The following is a 20,810-nucleotide window of genomic DNA, read 5'->3' as shown; positions in this document are numbered from 1 at the left end:
GACGTTGGTTTTGTCCATGGGTTGTACTGGGTCTTTTAAGTTTGTTAGTTTTTGTTTGAGAGTGTTGGTGGGTTTGTGTGCTACTAGGATTCCGAGGGGTCTTAGTAGTCTGGCTGTCATTTCTGAAACTTCTTTGATGTATGGTAAGGTGGTTAGGGTTTCTGGCTGTGTTTGGTCTGCTTGTCGTGGTTTGTTCTGGAGGAATCTGCACCCTACCAACCATCAAACCAAAAATCTGGGTAGGACAAACAGGAAGAAAGTTAGCCACCAGGATACACGAACACCAGCTAGCCACAAAAAGATATGATCCTCTCTCCCTCGTAGCCCTACACACAGATGAAAAAAGCCACTATTTCAACTGGGACAACACATCTATTCTGGGACAGGCTAAGCAAAGGCATGCCAGAGAATTCCTAGAGGCCTGGCACTCCAACCACAACGCCATAAACAAACACATAGATCTAGATCCATCTATCAACCCCTCAGAAAACAAACAGGAAATGACATCACCACAAACCCCAGGAACCCCATCCAGGAGAAAGATATAAATAGAAAGCAGGAGACAACAGCTTTGCTTCACTTGGAGGTTGCCACTGATGATGATACCTAGCCAGGTAATGAAACATCTGGATAGCAAACCTACACCCTAAATCTCAACCTGAGCTACAAACCTTCACAAACCTTGCAACATTAACTTTATTATTGTTGTGGTTCTGTTTGCCGAGCTGGGAATTTGTGTTGCAGACGTTTTGTCCCCTGTCTAGGTGACATCCTCAGTGCTTGGGAGCCTCCTGTGAAGCGCATCTGTGATGTTTCCTCCGGCATTTATAGTGGTTTGTCTCTGCCGCTTCCGGTTGTCAGTTCCAGCTGTCCACTGCAGTGGCCAGTATATTGGGTCCAGGTCGATGTGTTTGTTGATAGAATCTGTGGATGAGTGCCATGCCTCTAGGAATTCCCTGAATGTTCTCTGTTTGGCTTGTCCTATAATAGTAGTGTTGTCCCAGTTGAATTCATGTTGCTTGTCATTCGCATGTGTGGCTACTAAGGATAGCTGGTCGTGTCGTTTCGTGGCTAGTTGGTCGGTTTCAATTCCTCAAATATTATTTGTACTATGATGAACAACTTGCAGTTCATAGGTTGTTTGGTTGGACCTGGGTTCTCCCTCAACTTACCCATAACTGCAACTGGCACCCGAGCCACAAATCTTTACACAACTCCTTGTGGCTGGGTTTTAGAATTATTTCTTACAGCATATAGTTTTTTTGCTCTCTCAACGTAAATTTGAAGAAAGCAGCTTCATTGAGAAAGGGACAAATAAAGATTGATGCACCTAACTTCTAGACATTTCCTGTTTTATTACCCTCACAGGTTCTGTGTTATTACAAGCTGGCCAATCACAGAGTTGCTATTATGCTGGTCCCACAACAAATGCTACCAATGCATCTGGACTCAATATCCCCAAGTAACAACTATCTCAGGAATGAGTTTCACTTGTTTTTCTAAGCTGCAAACAACTCCATGTACATGCACCTTTCCTTAAAGAGCGGTATTCATGTTTTTCTCTTTTTCAGTCCATAGTCCCAAAAAAAGTAATCACTTACAATATTTATTAATTAAATTTTAATTCCCCCTTCTGCCATAATGGGATGTATACCCTTTCCTCAGAGCATTAGCCTGGTTATCTGGACTACTAGTCTTGTGACAATACCACTATGCTACTGCTTCCCATAGGTCTCTGTTCCACACCTCCTTGAGAATTGCACCCTCTTAGACAACTTCTCTCTCTTTGAACTCATCACTTCACAATTCTATACATTAAATTTCATCTGCCATTTGTCCATCCATTCTAGTAGTCTACATACTCTTTGAAAATCTATTATCATCCTCACAGATTGCACAGAGTTTTCAAGTTTTGTATTAATTTCCAAATTCTGCAACTGTACCCTGTACACCCATTTATAAATTATTAAAATGCAGACAGGAAGAGTGGAAATGTTTTGAAGTAATAATCCAGAGGCCCAGGCTAATGTTCCAGAGGTACGAGTTCACGTCATACCATCATAGAAACAGAGGAAATTTAAATTCAATATATCTAAATAAAGCTGCTGAAGTGATTATCATTAAACAATCATTTACATCCTTTCTGGCTCCATCCAACCATATTCATAATGCGGCAGACCCTAAAAGGTTTATGAACATATAGAGGCAATTCAGCCTCCCAAGCCTGTTTTGCAATTTAGATTATGGCTGATCTGTATGTTCAGCCCATTTATTTGTCTCAGTTCCTTAAATCTTAATAAACCTGTCTGAATCCATTAATCTCAGTTTTGATACTTTTAATTCAACACCACCCTCAACATCTTTTGGGGGGGGGGGGGGGGGGGAGAGAAGAATAGAGTTGCAGATTACACCTGAAAAGTCTTACATAATTTCAACATTTCCCAATTTGCTTTGGACCTCCCCAAGTCCAACAACAACCCCAAAGGAAATAGTTTCTATCTCTCAAATCCTTTAATTATCCTAAACATCTCAAATTAGGTTACTGCTTAACCTTCTACATTCAATAAATTGCAAGGTTAGTTTAAGTAACCTTAACATAATTTAGGACTTTGTATTGTTCTGATGGATTTTCAATGCACCTCATTAAGATAAACGGTTGTATTGCCTGTTGCTATTTGCTTTGTCCCCCTCTCCTACCCTGAACATGCCGACTCCCAAATTAGATATGCCTGACATCCTCTTGCCATCCGAAATGCCACCCATAATGTATTAATCTAGGTAGTGGTGTTAGGATAATGGTATAGGATGTTGGTTATCATCCAATTAGAATTTTGATGTCATTTGAGATCTGTGTTATAAAAAGGACACAAAGCACTGAGGTGTAATTTAAAAACTAGTATCATAACCAGTGATATTCCTATAGAAAGATTAAACACAGGGACATTTTCTCCAGAAAAAGATTGAAGGAGATAGGGATCTTTAAGATTATGAAAGTTTGATATGGTAGACATGATGAATATTTTTGCACGTGAACCTATAAATATAACAAGGTTTGAATAGTAGGCCATTCAGCCTGTCAAGCCTGCTCCACCATTTAATGTAGTCACAGTTAACTGAACACTTCAATGCCTTCAACACTAGCTTTTTAATCCTTTCATTTTATTATCGATGACATAATCAACTTCTACATTAAATATACTCAAAAGACTAAGCTGCCACAGCCCTTTGGAGGCAGACAATTCCAAAGATTCACCATTCTCAGAAAAAAAATTATCCTCATTTCAGCCTTACGTGGCATCCCCTTAATTTTTTTTACATGATGCCCTAGTTCTAGACTGCCCAACCAGGAGAAACATCTTAGCTGCATCCACCCTGTCTATTCCTTTATATATTTTGTAGGTTTAAATGAAATTACCTCTAATTCTTTAAAATTTCACAGAACACAGGTTCACTTCGCAAAATCTTTCTATGAGACAATCCCTCTAACCAGAAAACCAGGCCAGTGAACTTTTTTTGCACTCCCCCATGGCACTGTCTTTCATGAGATCAACACCCCAAAACTGCACACAATATTCCAGATGCAACCCTAACCAAGCTCCTTGTCACTAGTAAATCCAATAGGGAACTTCAGGGGAGACTTCTTATACTCAATGGTCAAACTGTGGAAATTAATAGCATAAAAACTAGTTGACACAAATTAGTTAAATTTCAGGGGAAGCTAATTAACAAGTCAGAGAATTGTCACATTGATGGGTCAGAGTAGTTAAAGACTCACTTGAAGCAGTGACACAAGCACGGACCTGTAAAGAATAATGATCGGTTTATGTTGTAAATCCTTTATATGGTCACATCTCCACATACATTCACATGAGTCATAGTCATAGCCAACCCTGGCAACATCCTTGTAAATCTTTTCTGAACCCTTTCAAGTTTCGCAACGTGCTTCCGATTGGAGGGAAACCAGGACTGCACGCAATATTCCAACAGTGGCCTGACCAATGTCCTGTGCAGCCGCAACATGACCTCCCAACTCCTGTACTCAGAGTATTGAGTAAAGGAAAGCATACCAAATACCACTTTCACTATCGTATCTACCTTTGACTCTACTTTCAAGGAGCTACAAACCTGCACTCCAAGGTTTCTTTGTTCTGCAACACTCCCTAGGACCTTACCATTAAGGTGTATAAGTCCCGCTAAGATTTGCTTTCCCAAAATGCAGCACCTCACACTTATCCAAATTAAACTCCATCTGCCACTTCTCAGCCCATTGGCCCAGCTGATCAAGAACCCTTCTTCACTGTTCACTACACCTCCAATTTTCACATCATCTGCAAACTTACTAACTACACCTCATGCTCCCACCAAAATCATTTATATAAATAATGAAAAGTAGTGGACCCAGCACCGATCCTTGTGGCACTCCACTGGTCACAGGCCTCCTGTCTGAAAAACAACCCTCCACCACCACCTACATCTTCTTTGAGCCAGTTCTGTATCCGAATGTCATTGTCTCCCTGTAGTCCACAAGATCTAACCTTGCTCACCAGTCTCCTATGGGAAACCTTGTCAAATGCCTTACTGAAGTCCATATAGATCACATCTTCCGCTCTGCCTTCATCAATCCTTTGTTACTTCTTCAAAAAACTCAAGTTTGTGAGATATGATTTCCTACGCACAAAGCCATATTGACTATCCCTAATCAGTCCTCGCCTTTCCAAATAAATGTACAATCTGTCCCTCAGGATTCCCTCTAACAACTTGCCCACCACAGAGGTCAGGCTCACTGGTCTACAGTTCCCGGCTTGTCCTTACCACCCTCCTTAAACAGTGGCACCACATTGGCCAACCTCCAGTCTTCTGGCACCTCACCTGTAACTATCGATGCTGAAAATATCTCAGTAAGAGGCCCTGCAATCAATTCCTTAGCTTCCCACAGAATTCTAAGGTACACCTGATCAGGTCCTGTGGATTTATCCACATTTATGCATTTCAAAACAGCCAGCACTTCCTCCTCTGTAATGTGGACGTTTTTCAAAATGTCAATATCTATTTCCCTACATTCTATATCTTCCATGTCCTTTTCCACAGTAAATACTGATGCAAAATACTCATTTATTATCTACCCCATCTCCTGCAGCTCCACACAAAGGCCGACTTGCTGATCTTTGAGGGGCCCTATTCTCTCCCTTGTTACCTTTTGTCCTTAATATATTTATAAAAGCCCTTTGGATTATCCTCAACTCTATTTGCCAAAGCTATCTCGTGTCCACTTTTTGTCCTTCTAATTTCTCTTTTAACTATACTCCTACTGCCTTTAGTCTTCTAAGGATTCATTCGATCTATCCTGTCTATACGTGATACATGCTTCGTCCTTTTTCTTAACCAAACCCTCAATTTCTTTAGTCATCCAGCATTCCATGTATCTCTTTTCCTTTCACCCTAACAGGAATATACTTTCTCTGGACACACGTTATCTCATTTCTGAAGGCTTCCCATTTTCCAGCCGTCTCTTTACCTGCGAACATCTATGCCCAATCAGCTCAAGGTATATAAATTTGAGAAAAGCCTCCATTGATCACTAATCATAGTAAAACCCAAAGCAACCAAATATTTATTCACCATTATCTGGCACTACATTACAGCAGTGACAAAGAGTTGAAACATGATCCTGTTGGGATTAAGAGTGACACAGGTTTCAGTGAGAGCAATTTTTTTTTTATTTAGCAAAACGGTAACAGTAGGCTACTTGGAAACAGTTCATTTATATATATATATACACATAATATATATATATTAATACAAAATTAGTAAACTCCCATGTAAATGTAGCAGCACCATCAATACGAGGGATTAAGGAGAACGCACCCTCAATAACAATGGAGAACAGGCTGAGCGATAAGGTTAGCGATGCACAACACGATTTATTATTTCCTCTCTTCTCCCACAACTGTAAAAATAAAAGCTCTGGATTAGGAACAGGAGGTGGCCATTCTGCCAGCCAAAAGGATCACAGTCAGATGTGGACAGTTTGCTGCTCTGACTCTCTTCCCTTTCCCTCTGGGGAGAGGGGAGACTTTCTAACACAGCAGAGCTAATAATGTTTACAGACAGGGATCTCCCACACATTCCCAAGACCCCCGCCTCCTCCCTTGCCCACCTAAAACCAAAACAAAACTATGCATTTTAAGCACTTCTCTGCTCTCAAGCCATCTTTATTTTTAATAAAAACTAGACACTGCATGGTGATCACTTAGTTCAAAACCAAGAAAGTCTGAAAGCCAGTCCACATTTTATTTATCCAAAATGTGATGACTTACGGTAATCAGTCATGTGGTTCATGACACAGCCCTTCAAAGTTAAGAGGGAACACATCGTCAGCCTTCGGTCTATGCCCACACAGCTTAAAAAAAAGCACCCATTGTGAGCCTGGAAACACTGATTTAAGTTGTGCCCTCTGTTTGAAGAACAAGAGCTCTGATCATTGAAATACAGTAAGCGTCTTATTGAACTGGTTAAAACACAGTAAAGGTCAAAGGAATATCTGGCATTTAAACCCTGCCTTTTGCATCTGGGGATGAGGGTTTCCAAATGTCAAAGGAATTAATCTAAAACTATTTTTGCAGCTCAAGCATTTATTTATTGGAGAAATCCCTAGTCAAAAGATTAATTAGTTAAAAGTATCCACAAAGGCAACAAAACCAGTTACAACATATTTGTGTACACTTTGAAAAACTAGGAGTTATTGAGACCTTATAACGGGACAGCATGGAAAACAAGGGCTAAATTCCCAGTCCTTGGCTTTCTGGCTGATCTGCTGAAATACAATACAGGTAGGCACCAATACATCTAGCTCACTAAGGGTTCTTAGTCCAACTGTTAAATCACACCCCAGCCTTTCACTCCCATGCTAATTCAGCTCAATCTCAGCATGTAGGGAGGTCAGGTCACTCCATTCAAGCCCAAATCACCTGGTCCACTTCGGTGACGTAATGAAACCATTGTCATTAGCAAACCACAGAGGAAATATCCAGAAAGGACAGGCCGATGGATTCAAACACTGGAAAACTGATCAATCTGCTTGGCTTTCATCTTTATCCTTGTCTGAGCCACACAGTGCCAGATGCAGCAGCTCCTATGGTGTTTTAAATGAGGAGAGCTCATTAATTGCAGCTAACAGACATCAAGGACTGCAGTGAGCAGCAACAGCATGTGACTGAGAGCTCTGCATTCAGTCCCAACCCTGTCTCAATTAGCCAAGCAAGTACACTCCCTGATTCCAATCACCAGTCCAGAACCACTGATTAACCACATTGCAAACAAGGAACTGATGTTCAAGGGAAACCACACTGCTTAGCACATTATTCATGGGGGTCAAGATTGGCACCAGTCATTGGTGGATTTTAATCCAACACAGCAAAAAATATGGAAATGTGGCATCAGCAATCAAAGTGGAATGAGTCAGTTAAGTGACCAAACAGCAGAAACCATCATTGGTTTGTGCGAGGGGAGCAAACCACAGCCATGGGAGCAATGGACTAGGGGAAGAAGTCATTTCTGGTCAAGCATCATCAGGAGATGGAAAATGCTGGGAGAATTTCCTCATCATTCAATTAACCAAAACATTATTTTTCTTAAAACCTCCCAAGAGATCTCGGACAGAGAGCAAGAGAAGCTAAAAGAACGGTGAGAGCTAAAAGACCACACCACGTTCCTGCAGATCTGTGTACAGTGCAGGGAATAAAATATACAGTAAAACTGCTGAAACGGTGCAGGAATATTGCTATTTTGACAAAACAAAGTAAAAATGTACAGACATCAACAGAATCAAGGGTCAATGGGGTCTTTTTTCTGTTTACAGATTTTAAAATAATTAATTGGCATCAAGGACCCTTAAAGACCACCAGCTTTTGCACTTCTCTTGAAGCCATAAGGGCCCTGATGTGCTCCACATCAGCATACACAGATAGTCTTTCTGTGCTGCTGCAGCAATGGGTTCCTCAGTCTTCGCTGGCCCCTCAAGCTCCTCCTCATTGCTGGTTTCTCAGGATTTCTGCGCCTGGAGGAAAGCACTGGGCTCCCAGTCGACTTTGACGAACTTGTTGTCCCTCCCCCACTGTTGCGCCTATAGCGAGGCTTTAGTCTCTTAGACACAGAGACCGGCGTTGTCCCGTTCAATTCTTCCAGTGTCCTCTTGAAGCCAGCACTGGCCCAGGTTGCCCTGCGCCCCTCCCCTACTCTGTTCTCTGCAGCCCCACCTCCCGGCTCCATCAACGTGGCAACAACAGCAGGAGGCGGTGAACTCCTCCTGCACCGCGTATCCCTTCTTGTCAGCACAGGAACAAAACCAGAACAGAACCAGTGTGGAGAAATATCATCTGGTGCCTGCAGGAGAGAGGAAAGAAGACGGGAGACAATAATGATTTATCAAAGAAAGGATCTTCATTCTTATAGCACCTTCCACCACCTCAGGATGTTCAAAAGCAATTAGAGGAACCTCAATTATCCAGCATTCAATTATCCAAATATCGGATTATCGACAAGATCGCAAGGTCCTGATGCCTGGCTAAACTATCTTATGCGGAATTTGATGAACCGAACGAAATACGCCCCCCCCCCCCCCCCCTTGGGGTGTCAGGTCAGTGTATCAAGTTCAAGTCTCTAGAGGAGGGACATGAACCCATATCGGACTCCAAACTAACTGTGGTATGAACTGAGCCACCAAGGAGTTTTAATTCAAGGAGGTTAAATATAGACACATTCTTCACTTTTACTGCAACAGGCAAAGCATTTTCTCTCACACTCCAGCTTCCACTGCTACCAAATTCATCCACAAAACTAGCAAACAGGTACAGCTTTGCTTCTTTCATTCGCCTCCTGCAGTCATTAGAATTAATTGATTACACTTGGGCGGCATGGTGGCTCAGTGGTTAGCACTGTTGCTGCCCGGACGGAATTTCACATTGGCCCCAAGGTCCCATACTTCCCGCGGGAGCCTGTGCCCCACAACCTGAGCCACCTCCGGAATTTTAATTTTGTCCCTTTTAAGGACATAAAAAGGCAGGCCCTGTATCGACTGCTGCGGCACACCGTCCACCTCTTCTCCCTCATCCACCGTCCGGACACGCCTTGGCGTGCCCATTTGCCACCGGGCGGTGGGGATCCCCAGTGGAGGGCTCTCTACGCGGGAGTCCTCCCCCTTTCTCTCGGGGATCTAGGGTGGAGGGTGCTGCACGCAGCGGTCCCCTGCAGCCGCAGATTGCTGTGGTTCACGGACTCCCAGCCCAACTGCTTGTTCTGTGGCGCTGTGGAGTCCGTGGACCATGTGTATATTGGGTGTGGGCGTTTGCACTCCCTTTTTGATTTTCTTAAAAACCTTCTCCTCTGCTTTTGGTTGCACTTCAGTCCCACGGTCCTGATCTTCGGGCACCCGGTACGGAGGAGGGAGGGCAGGTCTGAAGAGCTGCTCGTGGGCCTAGCCAAACTGGCCATTAACAGGTCCAGGCAGCGGGCCGTGGAGGGGGTCGTTAGGGCCGACTCCCTGCCCCTCTTCCGCGGTTACGTTAGAGCCCGGGTGTCCTTGGAGAAGGAGCATGCGGTCTCCACCAACAAACACCTTTGAGTTGTTCAGGGAGAGGTGGGCGCCGCAGGGAGTGGAGTGCATTATTTCCCCCTCCAACTCTATTTTGATTTGATCCGTGCCCTCCTCTTCACTGTTTGATCACACAGCATTGCCCTTTGATGTGAAGGGCACTGCTTGTCACTGGTCACTTGGGTGTTTCCCTTCTTCCTGGTGGTGAAAACTGAATAAAGATTTGTGCACCGTGTGTCTTTCACTGTCTCACACACAACATGGGTGCTGGGGGAAAAATAAGCACTACCGCAGTTAGGCGGTAGTGTGGGGTAATAAAAAAAAAAGAAAAAATTTTTAAAAATAAAAAGGAGGAAAAAGAAACACTGTTGCCTCACAGCGTCAGGGACCCAGGTTCAATTCCAGCCTCAGGCGACTGTTTGTGTGGAGTTTGTACAGTCGCCCCATGTCTGCATGGGTTTCCTCAGGGTGCTCCAGTTTCCTCCCACAATCCAAAGTTGTGGATTGGCCATGCTAAAATTGCCATTGTGTTAGGTGCATTAGTCAGAGGGAAATGGGTCTGGGTGGGTGACTCTTTTGAGGGTCGGTGTGGACTGGTTAGGCCGAAGGGCCCGTTTCCACACTAGGGAGGCTAATCAGCTAATCACACCTATTTATAAGGGAGATTGTGTGTGGGTGTTCTTCAGCCTCTGTGCTGCTAATACCAGTAATCATCAGCTAGATGAGAGTTAAAGCCATACAGGACGTAGAACCAGCCAAACTCAGTCACATCTTGTCCAGCTCATTTAGAGTCGTCCTCGGGGGGGGGGGGGTTTTACTGAAATGCTAGGTGGAGCACCAAGCCTTGGTGGACAAATTGGGGAACACTTCAACTACAGTAGTCTGACCCCACACAACAGCTGGACACAGGAAATTATCTAACTGCCCAAGGGATGGACAAAAGGTGACAGCCGCCCACGTAATGATCCCCCAACCCTGCGTACCTTCAGTGGTGGTGTGGCGCAGGGAGATGGGAGGGCGAGACCAGACTCTTCCATCTGGTGGATTGAGCCGTTGGTCAGTTTGAGCCACAGCTCATCAGCACAGAGTCCGTCGTATCCCTGCGAGGGTGGGTCAATGCATATCACCACAGCACTGGTGTTGTCAGCTCGCAGCATCCGTTGTCTCCACCGGCCCAGAGCACGGGTGACCAGGAGTTTGGCACCGGTTGGTCCCGGCTCCTCCTGGCAGAATTGGAAAATGAACAAAAAAAAACTTTTCAATCACAAGTCCAGGGGGAGATGACTAAGTTAATGCTCCTCTCCCCACCCTACAGACAGCGACTGGAAGTTAAGCCACAGGTCAGCCATGATTTAATTGAATGGCAGGACAGGCTCAAGAGGTTGAATGGTCTACTCCTGCACCTACGTTCTCCCTCATGCTTTTTGCTCATCTGCCCCATTATCTCATTTGCCGCTGCAATAAATAGGACGTTCTATTACAAGTGCTGTACTGTATAAATATTCTTACTGAGCTGTTCTATTTCCTGCAGTAGCGAGTTCTAGATTTACATCACCATCTGCGCAGGATACATTCCAAATATTCAATTAGATTTATTGGTGGATATCTTGTATTTCTGGCCCTATTCTAATCCACAATGAGGGGAAACATCTTCTCTACATCCCACCCTTTGAATCTCATCACAATTAAAATATCTGCATCAGGTCATCTGACTTCAGTAAGGCTCCACACGGTAGGTTATTAGACAAAATAGAGTTTCATGATTGAAGGTGATTTAGCAGTTTGGATCAGAAGTTGGCTAGTTGAAAAAAGTGGTGGTTGATGGGAAATGTTCATCCTGGAGCTGTTACCAGTGATGTGCCACAAGAATCTGTTTTGGGGCCACTGCTGTTTGTCATTTTAATAAATGATCTGGATGTGGGCATAGAAAGATGGGTTAGTAAATTTGTGGATGATACTAAGGTAGGCAGAGTCCCAAAGGATATTGAGGGTTACAGAGAGTCATAGATAAGATGCAAAGCTGGACTGAGAAGTCACAAATGGAATTTAATGCTGAAGTGTGAGATAGTTCACTTCGAATGAAGTAACAGGAATGCAGAATACTGAGCTAATGGTAAAATTCTTGGCAGTGTAGACGAAGAGAGAGAGATCTATGTCCTGGTGCATAAATCCCTGAAAGTTGCCACCCAGGCTGAAAGGGTCGTTAATAAAGCATATGGTGTGTTGGTGTTTAATGGTAGGGGGATTGAGTTTTAGAGCCACGAGGTTATGCTTCAGCTGTACACTGCTAAGGCCACACCTGGAGTATTGCATGCAGTTCTGGTCATCACATTATAGGAAGGACATGGAAGTTAGGAAAGGGTTCAGAGGCGATTTTCTAGGATGACGCCTGGTATGGAAGGAAGGTCTTACGAGGAAACGCTGAGGGAACGGAGACTGTTTTTGTTGGATAGAAAGTGGTTGAGTGGTGACGTAATCGAGACCTACAAGATAAACAGAGGGTTAGATAGGGAGGACAGTGAGAGATGTTTCCTCAGATGGTGAAGGCTAATACGTGGGGACACAGCTTCAAATTGAGGGGTGATAGATTTTTTGCACAGATATCAAGGGTCGTTTCTTCACTAGTAGTAGGGGTGTGGAACGGCCTGCCTGCAACAGATTCCTGATGAAGGGCTCAACCCGAAATGTCGATTTTCCTGCTCCTTGGATGCTGCCTGACCTGCTGTGCTTTTCCAGCAACGCACTCAACTCTGATCTCCAGCATCTGCAGACCTCACTGTCTCCTGCCTGCAACAGTAGCAGACTAGCCGACACGAAGGGCATTGGACATACATATGGATAATAACGGAACAGTATAGGTTAGATGACCAGATTATTTTCACGGGTCGGTGCAACATTGAGGGCCAAAGGGCCTGTACTGCGCTGTACATTTTATGTTCTATCACTCAATCTTTGCTTTTCTGAAGAAAAAGGGTCTGAGCTGTTCAGACTTTCCCAATGGTTATCATCTTTCAATCCGGGTATCATCTTTGTGAATCGTTTTGCACTTTCTCAGGTGCCTCTTGTTTTTCCAAAAGTATGCAAAGTATTCCAAGTGTGGTAAAACCAAGTGGTTCTCAATTAAAATATTATAATACGCATCATTTGTAAGTAATGCACATAATAAATGGATTTTAATAATGCCTGGAAGTTAAACAGGTATTGACTCACATGCCATTCTTAGCCATTTCTACACTGCACCTGCCACAGTGAGGTTCATTCCCACCACCTACTTTCAGACAGTAATGCACACTCTTCCGAATATGGTTAACAATAGACAGCACTCAAGAGTGTGGTCTGTAGCCAAGGTTCTATGCAAGTTTCACATAACTCCTCTACCTTTCAATTTTAAAACCAGACCCAGTGAATGTGGAGATCTGTTGGGGGGAGATGAGACTAAGAACCCCAGATTCTCACCAGCAATCGTTTCCTGTCTTCGTTGTCATGACAGATGGTGACAGCGTCCTGGGCTGGGATCATATTCCACAGCCCATCGCTGCCAAGAATGATGTATTTGTGGTCGTGGCAGTTAATCGTGTGAACGCTGGTGTCTGGTTCTGGTGAGACTACAAACTCACCACTATAAAAATCGTAACTCCACAGATCACCTGTGGGAAAAAAAAGACAAGGATAAGGGGAGTCACTGACTATCATCCTGCCAACGAGATCAGAATGCACTTATTCACCACAACTAGCCACACAAGGAGTCACAGTAGCCACACCTTCATCTCACTCTTCGAGGAGGGTCACTTGACCCGAAACGTTAACTGATTTCATTCTGTAAATGCTGCCAGATCTGCTGAGTTTTTCCAATAATTTCTGTTCTGCATCTCACTCATTTCTTTCCAAACTCCAACCACACTAGCGCTCCCCATACCCCCCCACACCTCAAACAACACACACAGTAAGTTAGTACAGCGCATTTCCCTGTTTATCAAGCAAACCCAAGTTGTTCCTCCTGCATCCACATGAGGGCAACAGATCCAAAGGAAGAACTACGTAATGCAAGGCACCGAGTCTCCACCAGATGGCAGCAGCATCCACACACTAACAAGACGGCACCATACACTAGGACAGGGACAAGTCTCAGCAAGTTCCACAGATAAGCCAGGCAGCACTCTTTCTCAAACCGCAGCATCCAAGCAGAACAGTCAACATTTCAGGCATAAGCCCTTTATCAGAAATTTTTTTTTGGGGGGGGGGGGGGGGGAATGGAAGCGGAAGAGATAAATGGGAGGGGGTAACAGAGTGCAATAGGTAGAAATGATGCGGGGTGATGGTAATAATTATGGTTACACTGCATCCTTTACTAGTGTTGAGAACCCAGTTCTCTACACTTATGCTTTTGTCAATCAATCCATCAAATTTCATTGTGTAACCATCCACCAACTCATTAGAGACTTCGCGCACCCCTGCCCCAGCAACTCACCCAGTGCTCTGGCCACAGCCAGGAAAGGGATCTGATCAATCACCGTACTTCGCCGTACTGGGCCGTTATGGGTCAGGCGCGGCCTTTTCCACACTACACGATTCACTCCAGACTTGTTAATTACACTGGGTGGGGTGGGGCGAAAAAGAAGACAAATAGACTGAATTACTTGTTGGTTGAGTGATAAATGATTTGGATATAAAACATAGGAGGTATAGTTAGTAAGTTTGCAGATGATACCAACATTGGAGGTGTAGTGGACGGCGAAGAAGGTTACCTCAGATTACAACGGGATCTTGATCAGATGGGCCAAGGGGCTGAGAAGTGGCAGAGGTGCTGCATTTTGGGAAAGCAAATCTTAGCAGGATTTATACACTTAATGGTAAGGTCCTAGGGAGTGTTGCTGAACAAAAAGAGACCTTGGAGTGCAGGTTCATAGCTCCTTGAAAGTAGAGTCAAAGGTATACGATAGTGAAAGTGGTATTTGGTATGCTTTCCTTTACTCAGAGTATTGAGTACAGGAGTTGGGAGGTCATGTTGCGGCTGTACAGGACATTGGTTAGGCCACTGTTGGAATATTGCGTGCAATTCTGGTCTCCCTCCAATCGGAAGCACGTTGCAAAACTTGAAAGGGTTCAGAAAAGATTTACAAGGATGTTGCCAGGGTTGGAGTGTTTGGGCTGTAAGGAGAGATTGAACAGGCTGGGGCTGTTTTCCCTGGAGCATCAGAGGCTGAGGGGTGACCTTAGAGGTTTATAAAATTATGAGGGGCATAGATAGGATAAATAGACAAAGTCTTTTCCCTGGGGTAGGGGAGTCCAGAACTAGAGGGCATAGGTTTAGGGCGAGAGGGGAAAGATATAAAAGAGACCTAAGGGGCAACTTTTTCACACAGAGGAAGAGGTGGAGGCTGGTATAATTACAGCATTTAAAAGGCATCTGGACGGCTATATCAATAGGAAGGGTTTAGAGGGATATGGGCCAAGTGCTTGCAAATGGAACTAGATTGGGTTGGGATATCTGGTCAGCATGGACAAGTTGACCGAGGGGTCTGTTGCATGCTGTACATCTCTGACTCTAAAATGGGGAGATCCTGACAGTGGTGCACCCTGGAGTAGGACCAGTAATGACATTCCACAAATTCCACGAGGAGGTTGAGCAGTTTATCAATTCCAGCAACACGTTCCAGCCTGACCTTAAATTCACCTGGACCATCTCTGACACTTCCTTCCCCTTCCTGGACCTCTCCATCAAAGACCAACTCAACACTGACTTTTTTTTTTTACAAACCCACTAACTCCCACAGCTACCTGAATTACACCTCCTCCCACCCTACCTCCTGCAAAGATGCCATCCCGTATTCCCAATTCCTTCACCTCCACCGTATCTGCTCCCAGGAGGACCAGTTCCAACACAGAACACACCAGATGGCCTCTTTCTTTAAACGCATCGCATCTATGTCCCACACCTCCGCCCTCAGACCCCACCCCTCCAACTGCAATAAGGAGAGAACCCCCCCCCAGTCCTCACCTTCCACAAACCTCTGCGTAAACCACAGCTTCCACTGACATTTCCAACACCGCCAAACGGACCCCACCACCAGGGATATATTTCCCTCCCACCCCTTTCCACTTTCTGCAAAGACTGTTCTGTTCGCCACTACCTGGTCAGGTCCACGCCCCCCTACAACCCACCCTCCCCGTCACTGCAGGAATTGCAAAACCTGTGCCCACACCTCCTCCCTCACCTCCATCCAAGGCCCTAAAGGAGCCTTCCACATCCAAAGTTTCACCTGCACATCCACCAATATCATTTATTATATCCGTTGCTGCCAAAGCAGTCTCCTTTACAGCTCTCCTCCTAGCAGAGCGCTTTAGGGAACATCCCCACAACACCCGCACCAATCAACCCCACCGCCCCGTCGCCGAACATTTCAACTCCCCCTCCCATTCTGCCGAGGACATGCAGGTCCTGGGCCTCCTCTCCCGCCGCTCCTTCACCACCCGACGCCTCAAGGAAGAAGCCTCATCTTCCACCTCGGAACACTTCAACCCCAGGGCATCAATGTGGACTTCAGGAGGTGTTTTTCCCCTCCCCCCACCTTACCTCATTCCAACCTTCCAGCTCAGCACCATCCTCATGACCTGTCCCAGCTGTCAATCTCCCTTCACCAGCTCAGCACCATCCTCATGACCTGTCCCAGCTGTCAATCTTCGTTCCCACCTATCCACTCCACCCTATCACCTTTCCCACCCCCTCCATCCACGTATTGCACGCTTAGACAAGCCCACTCCCACCATCCTCCTCCACCCCCCCGGCCTGTAGCACGTACCTTCCTCCGAGCCCCTCGATTCTCTCCTTCTCTTTGGGAAGCTCAGGTTTGTGATCCTGGGTCACCTCCAGGGCCTGCACCATGGTGTCCCTATCCCGCCGGGCCTCGCTCAAGCCACTGTGCGCGCCCAGGACTACACCGGAGTCTCCCACATGAGCCACGTACATCTTGTTCTGACAGATAATGACAACACTCGCTGTGGTACCGGACGTGCTGGGGAGCCCAGTCATCGTCTTTGGCCATTCAGCTGTTAAGGGTGGGGAAAGAGAGAGGAGAGAGAGAGAGAGAGGCTCAACATTTCAAATACTCAACAGGATGCAAGACATTTGCAAAGCCTCAAGGCGCTATAGAAATGCAAGGGGTTTCTAAACTAGAGTGCTAGCACACCAGGAACACCTGTGCTCAGAGCCAGTCCCTATTCTCACTGTCCCGTTAATTTCCAGCCAAGTACCAATCCCCAGGTCCGTCCATCAGAAAATACAATCCCAAATGAATTTCTTTTAATAAAGGTGCCAATTTAACCAGGTTTTTGAATTAGTAAAGCTAATTAATTAAGTTAACAATAATTAGTAATAACACATTAGAAATAACAGGTGAGTTGAGGAAGATAAAAAAAGGTAAAGTTTTTGAAATGGTCACAAAGAATGGATGGTTGAATTTTGCAGTGATGTGGGTAATTGAACAGCCGGTTTCAATGCTCTCAGTTTTACAGGATGGTTGATGTTGAATTGTGCAGATTCCATTTGACTGTGACTGATGGAGGACTGAAGTGCATATGGGGTTTCGTCCTGTTTTCCTTTGCCTGGTTTTAATAGTTAACTGACTTCTTGCACTCAGAGTGAGAGAGAGAGTCCCTTTACCGGCAAAGCAGGGGTGACAGGGAATAGTTTTTCCAGCTACAACCTTCACAGCAGGCTAACAAATCCAGACCAGTCCAAGTGGGGGCCTTAGCCTCGGAAGCACACAAGGACTTTGTCCCACTGGAGAACATACATATGGTGTCAGACCCAACAGTACACATACATAGACAAGGTCTGCATCAGTAGCGCACAATATATAACTGAAACTGGCCTTTTACCCCTAGGTAAAAACAAGGGCTGCAGATGCTGGAAACCAGATTCGAGATTAGAGTGGTGCTGGAAAAGCACAGCAGTTCAGGCAGCATCCGAGGAGCAGGAAAATCGACGTTTTAGGTAAAAGCCCTTTTACCCCTGCCCTTGTGGTTTTATTTTCCTTTTAAAGAATACACAAACTGAGCCTGCAAATGAGGACATAATCTGCAGGGGTGTGGTTCGCTGTTGAGTAGAAGGCATCAGTCTTCCCTGGTTATTTTTGCAGTCTGCTTTGACCGGCTTCCTTCTCCTTGAAGAGGGTGTTGTTTGAGAGGCCCTTCACGCCTTGAAGTGTGACATACCATAAGTCACTCTGCAGGCAGTCACTTCATTTATATCCACAGCTAGTTTTGGCTGCAGCAGCCCACTTCTAAAAAAAAATGAACTACAAGGTAAAAATGCCCATAGTATTTTAGACTTCTGACCACAGTCATGACAGTACCCTGATGCTACAAGATCTGGACACCATCAAGGCCTGGGCTAATCAGTGCCAAGTAATCTTCACTCCACACAAGTGCCAGGCAATAAGCATAACCAACATGGGAGAACGTAACCATCTCCCCTTAATATTCAATGGTGTTATCATCACTGAACTCTCCACTGTCAAGATGCTGGGAGTTACCATTGAACAGATACTGACCTGAATCGGCCACACTAATTCCGTGACATTAGGGAAACAGAAGCTCTGACTTTCCGAAGCCTGTCCACCATCAGCAGCGTGCAAGATGCGATGGAATACTCTGCACTTGCCTGGATAGGTAGAGCTCCGAGAAAGCTGAAGTAGTCCGACACCATCAGGACAAAGCAGCCATGTGATTAGCATCACATTTGCCATCATCTATGCGGGCTGCATGGTGACTCAGTGGTTAGCACTGCTGCCTCACAGCACCAGGGACCTGGGTTCGATTCCAGCCTCTGACAACTGTGCAAACTCCTCACAGACAGACATTTGCCCCACGTCTGCATGGGTTTCCTCTCAGTCCAAACATGTGCAAGTTAGGTGGATTGGCCATGGGAAATATGGGGTTACAGGGACAGGGTAGGATACTCTGAGGGTCAGTGCAGACTCAAAAAACCAAATAGCCTCTTTCCACAATGTTGGGATCTCATGATCTTCAACATTCACTCACTACACACTGATGCTCTGTTGCAGTGCGCACAGCCTACAAGATGCATTACAATAAGTCACCAATGCACCGAGAGCAGCAATTACCATCTAGGAGTACTAAGGGAGCTGACACCACTGTTATGAAGGTGTTGAGGTACTGTACCTTTAAGAGTTGAAAAGCTAACAAACTGCCCGACACAGCACCAAGTGTTCTGAACAAGTTAAAATGTAACACGGTCAACACAAATAGTCCCAAGACAAAAACAAATTCAAATTCGGCTAGTTTAAATTATGCCCCAGGATACCAAAATCCAAATCAATTTTGAATTTAGTATTTTGACAATGTTAAAAACAACAAAACGACCCACTTTTGGGGTATAAAACCAGACATTTTGAACAGCTAGAGAGAAAAATGCCAAAAGACCAACACATTTAGGCTGCTAGCTGAGGAGCTCTCAGAGAGGCACCTGAGATAGTTCTTTGCCTCTCGAGTTTTAACAGATTACAGCACGGTTGAATCTTTTCTGTGTTGCTGGGTTTAAATTAGCAGAGGGGTTTACCCAGTGTCGTGACAGCATAATCTCCATGTTTCCCACCAAGTTCCTCACCATCCTGCCATTCCTTTGTTGTGGCTGTATCTAAATACTGGAACTCTGTAACAGCATTGCAGTTGTCCCTACACTACAGGGGCAACAGCTTGTCATCACCTTCACCCGGGCAATTAGACTGTGAAGACTGTTTTTATTATTTCTTATTTTGGATTGTAGACCAAAATGGGAAAGGAATTGTGGAAGGAGTTGTAGCACCTTTAAGAGGTGATTGGAACTCATTGAGAGTCAGGTTTACACAGTATTACATTAAAATGCCTTGGCACAGTGGGTGTGTGCAGAACAAGCTTTGCGTAGAAACGGGGCAAAAGTGAGGACTGCAGATTAGAGTCGAGAGTGTGGTGCTGGAAAAGCACAGCAGGTCAGGCAGCATCTGAGGAGCAGGAGAGTCAATGTATTGGGCAAAAGCCCTTCATTAAGAAGCAGATTACCAATTGCACAAATCAGTCGAAATGTTAACCCTATTTCTCTCTCCAAAGATGCTGTCAGACCAACTGAGTTTCTCAAGCATCTGCAATATTTTGCTTTCATTATACCATTCTCGAGTTACAAGTGGAGATCCCATCATAGCAGGTAGAAGTTAGGATTTAAAAGCTAGCTTAAATGGTGACCACATAACTACAGTCAATCAGAACATCCTTCAGGGAAGGTAATCTAGTCTAACCTACATGTGGCTCCAGTCCCACAACAATGTGGATCGCTCTCAAGTGACCTCAGGGTAATTAGGGATGGACAATAAATGCTGACCCAGCCAACAACTCCCACATCCCATGACTGAAGAAGAAACAGTTCCATGACTTTGACCCAATGATGGTGAAGGAAGAACAATACAGTTTCACATCAAGTTGGTGTGGGGAAATTTGCTGACCCTCGCATCAAATGACCACCCCACTGTCCGGGAGGGGATCCGATACAAACTGGTAAAACCCCAACACTTGATGGAGCACTTTCAGTTTACAGTGAGTTGAATGATCAAAGTGCTGGGGGGTCCCACACACAGACAAGGTTCACTTTGAGAAGCTTTACTTTGAAGAACAGCAAAGAAATCACCCCTCCATAAACAGAATTATCTGAAGAGCTAACAAGCAGGATAGATAAATCAGAAGCAGGTGGATGAATATATTTGAATTTCCAGACGACATTTGCTAAGATACCATTGGTTAGGCTACTCGGGCATTTGAGGACAATCGAGAACGGCCACCCTTAGATCCATAGCAAACGGAGCATCCATCACTGATATAGAGCTGACTCTGAAATCAAAAGCAAGTCACATTTTGAGAGTGATTTTCATCACTCCAACAGGTGCCAAAGTGCCATGCAGCCCAGAGTGGTTTTGAAGTCCAAGATGGAGGACGGGAATAATTTCTGGCTGTAAGAGCTGAGGTATTTTAGATGTTGGAGGTGATTTCCTCGAATTCCAGGAGCAGCAATTACTGTTTTATATGTTGTTGCATTGACTTTTTTTTTCCAAAGTTCCAAAACAAAACAACAGCAGTTTTAAAAGGGAGAAGAACAGACAAAGGGAGCACATGGTGAGGACAGTGCGGGAGAGAGGGAGAGAGGGAGAGAGGGAGAGAGGGAGAGAGGGAGAGA

The 20,810-nt window shown here is 45.0% G+C and overlaps 1 protein-coding gene across 1 annotated transcript in view; it reads right to left on the bottom strand.

Annotated features, from left to right (window-relative positions):
- Positions 1–5,693: 5,693 nt before the first annotated feature.
- LOC122563887 (protein phosphatase 1D-like) overlaps positions 5,694–20,810 on the bottom strand; it is a 26,110-nt gene continuing 10,993 nt past the window's right edge. The window contains exons 2-6 of the mRNA XM_043718094.1: positions 16,390–16,636; positions 14,058–14,182; positions 13,046–13,236; positions 10,573–10,812; positions 5,694–8,382 (exon numbers count right to left, since the gene is read on the bottom strand). Of these exons, the coding sequence (XP_043574029.1) occupies positions 7,951–8,382; positions 10,573–10,812; positions 13,046–13,236; positions 14,058–14,182; positions 16,390–16,636 (1,235 nt within the window). The 3' untranslated portion in view covers positions 5,694–7,950. The remainder of the gene's footprint in view (positions 8,383–10,572; positions 10,813–13,045; positions 13,237–14,057; positions 14,183–16,389; positions 16,637–20,810) is intronic.

Source organism: Chiloscyllium plagiosum, chromosome 28 (assembly GCF_004010195.1).
Source record: "Chiloscyllium plagiosum isolate BGI_BamShark_2017 chromosome 28, ASM401019v2, whole genome shotgun sequence".
Taxonomy (NCBI): Eukaryota; Metazoa; Chordata; class Chondrichthyes; order Orectolobiformes; family Hemiscylliidae; genus Chiloscyllium; species Chiloscyllium plagiosum.
This window is presented reverse-complemented; position numbering and strand designations above follow the sequence as displayed.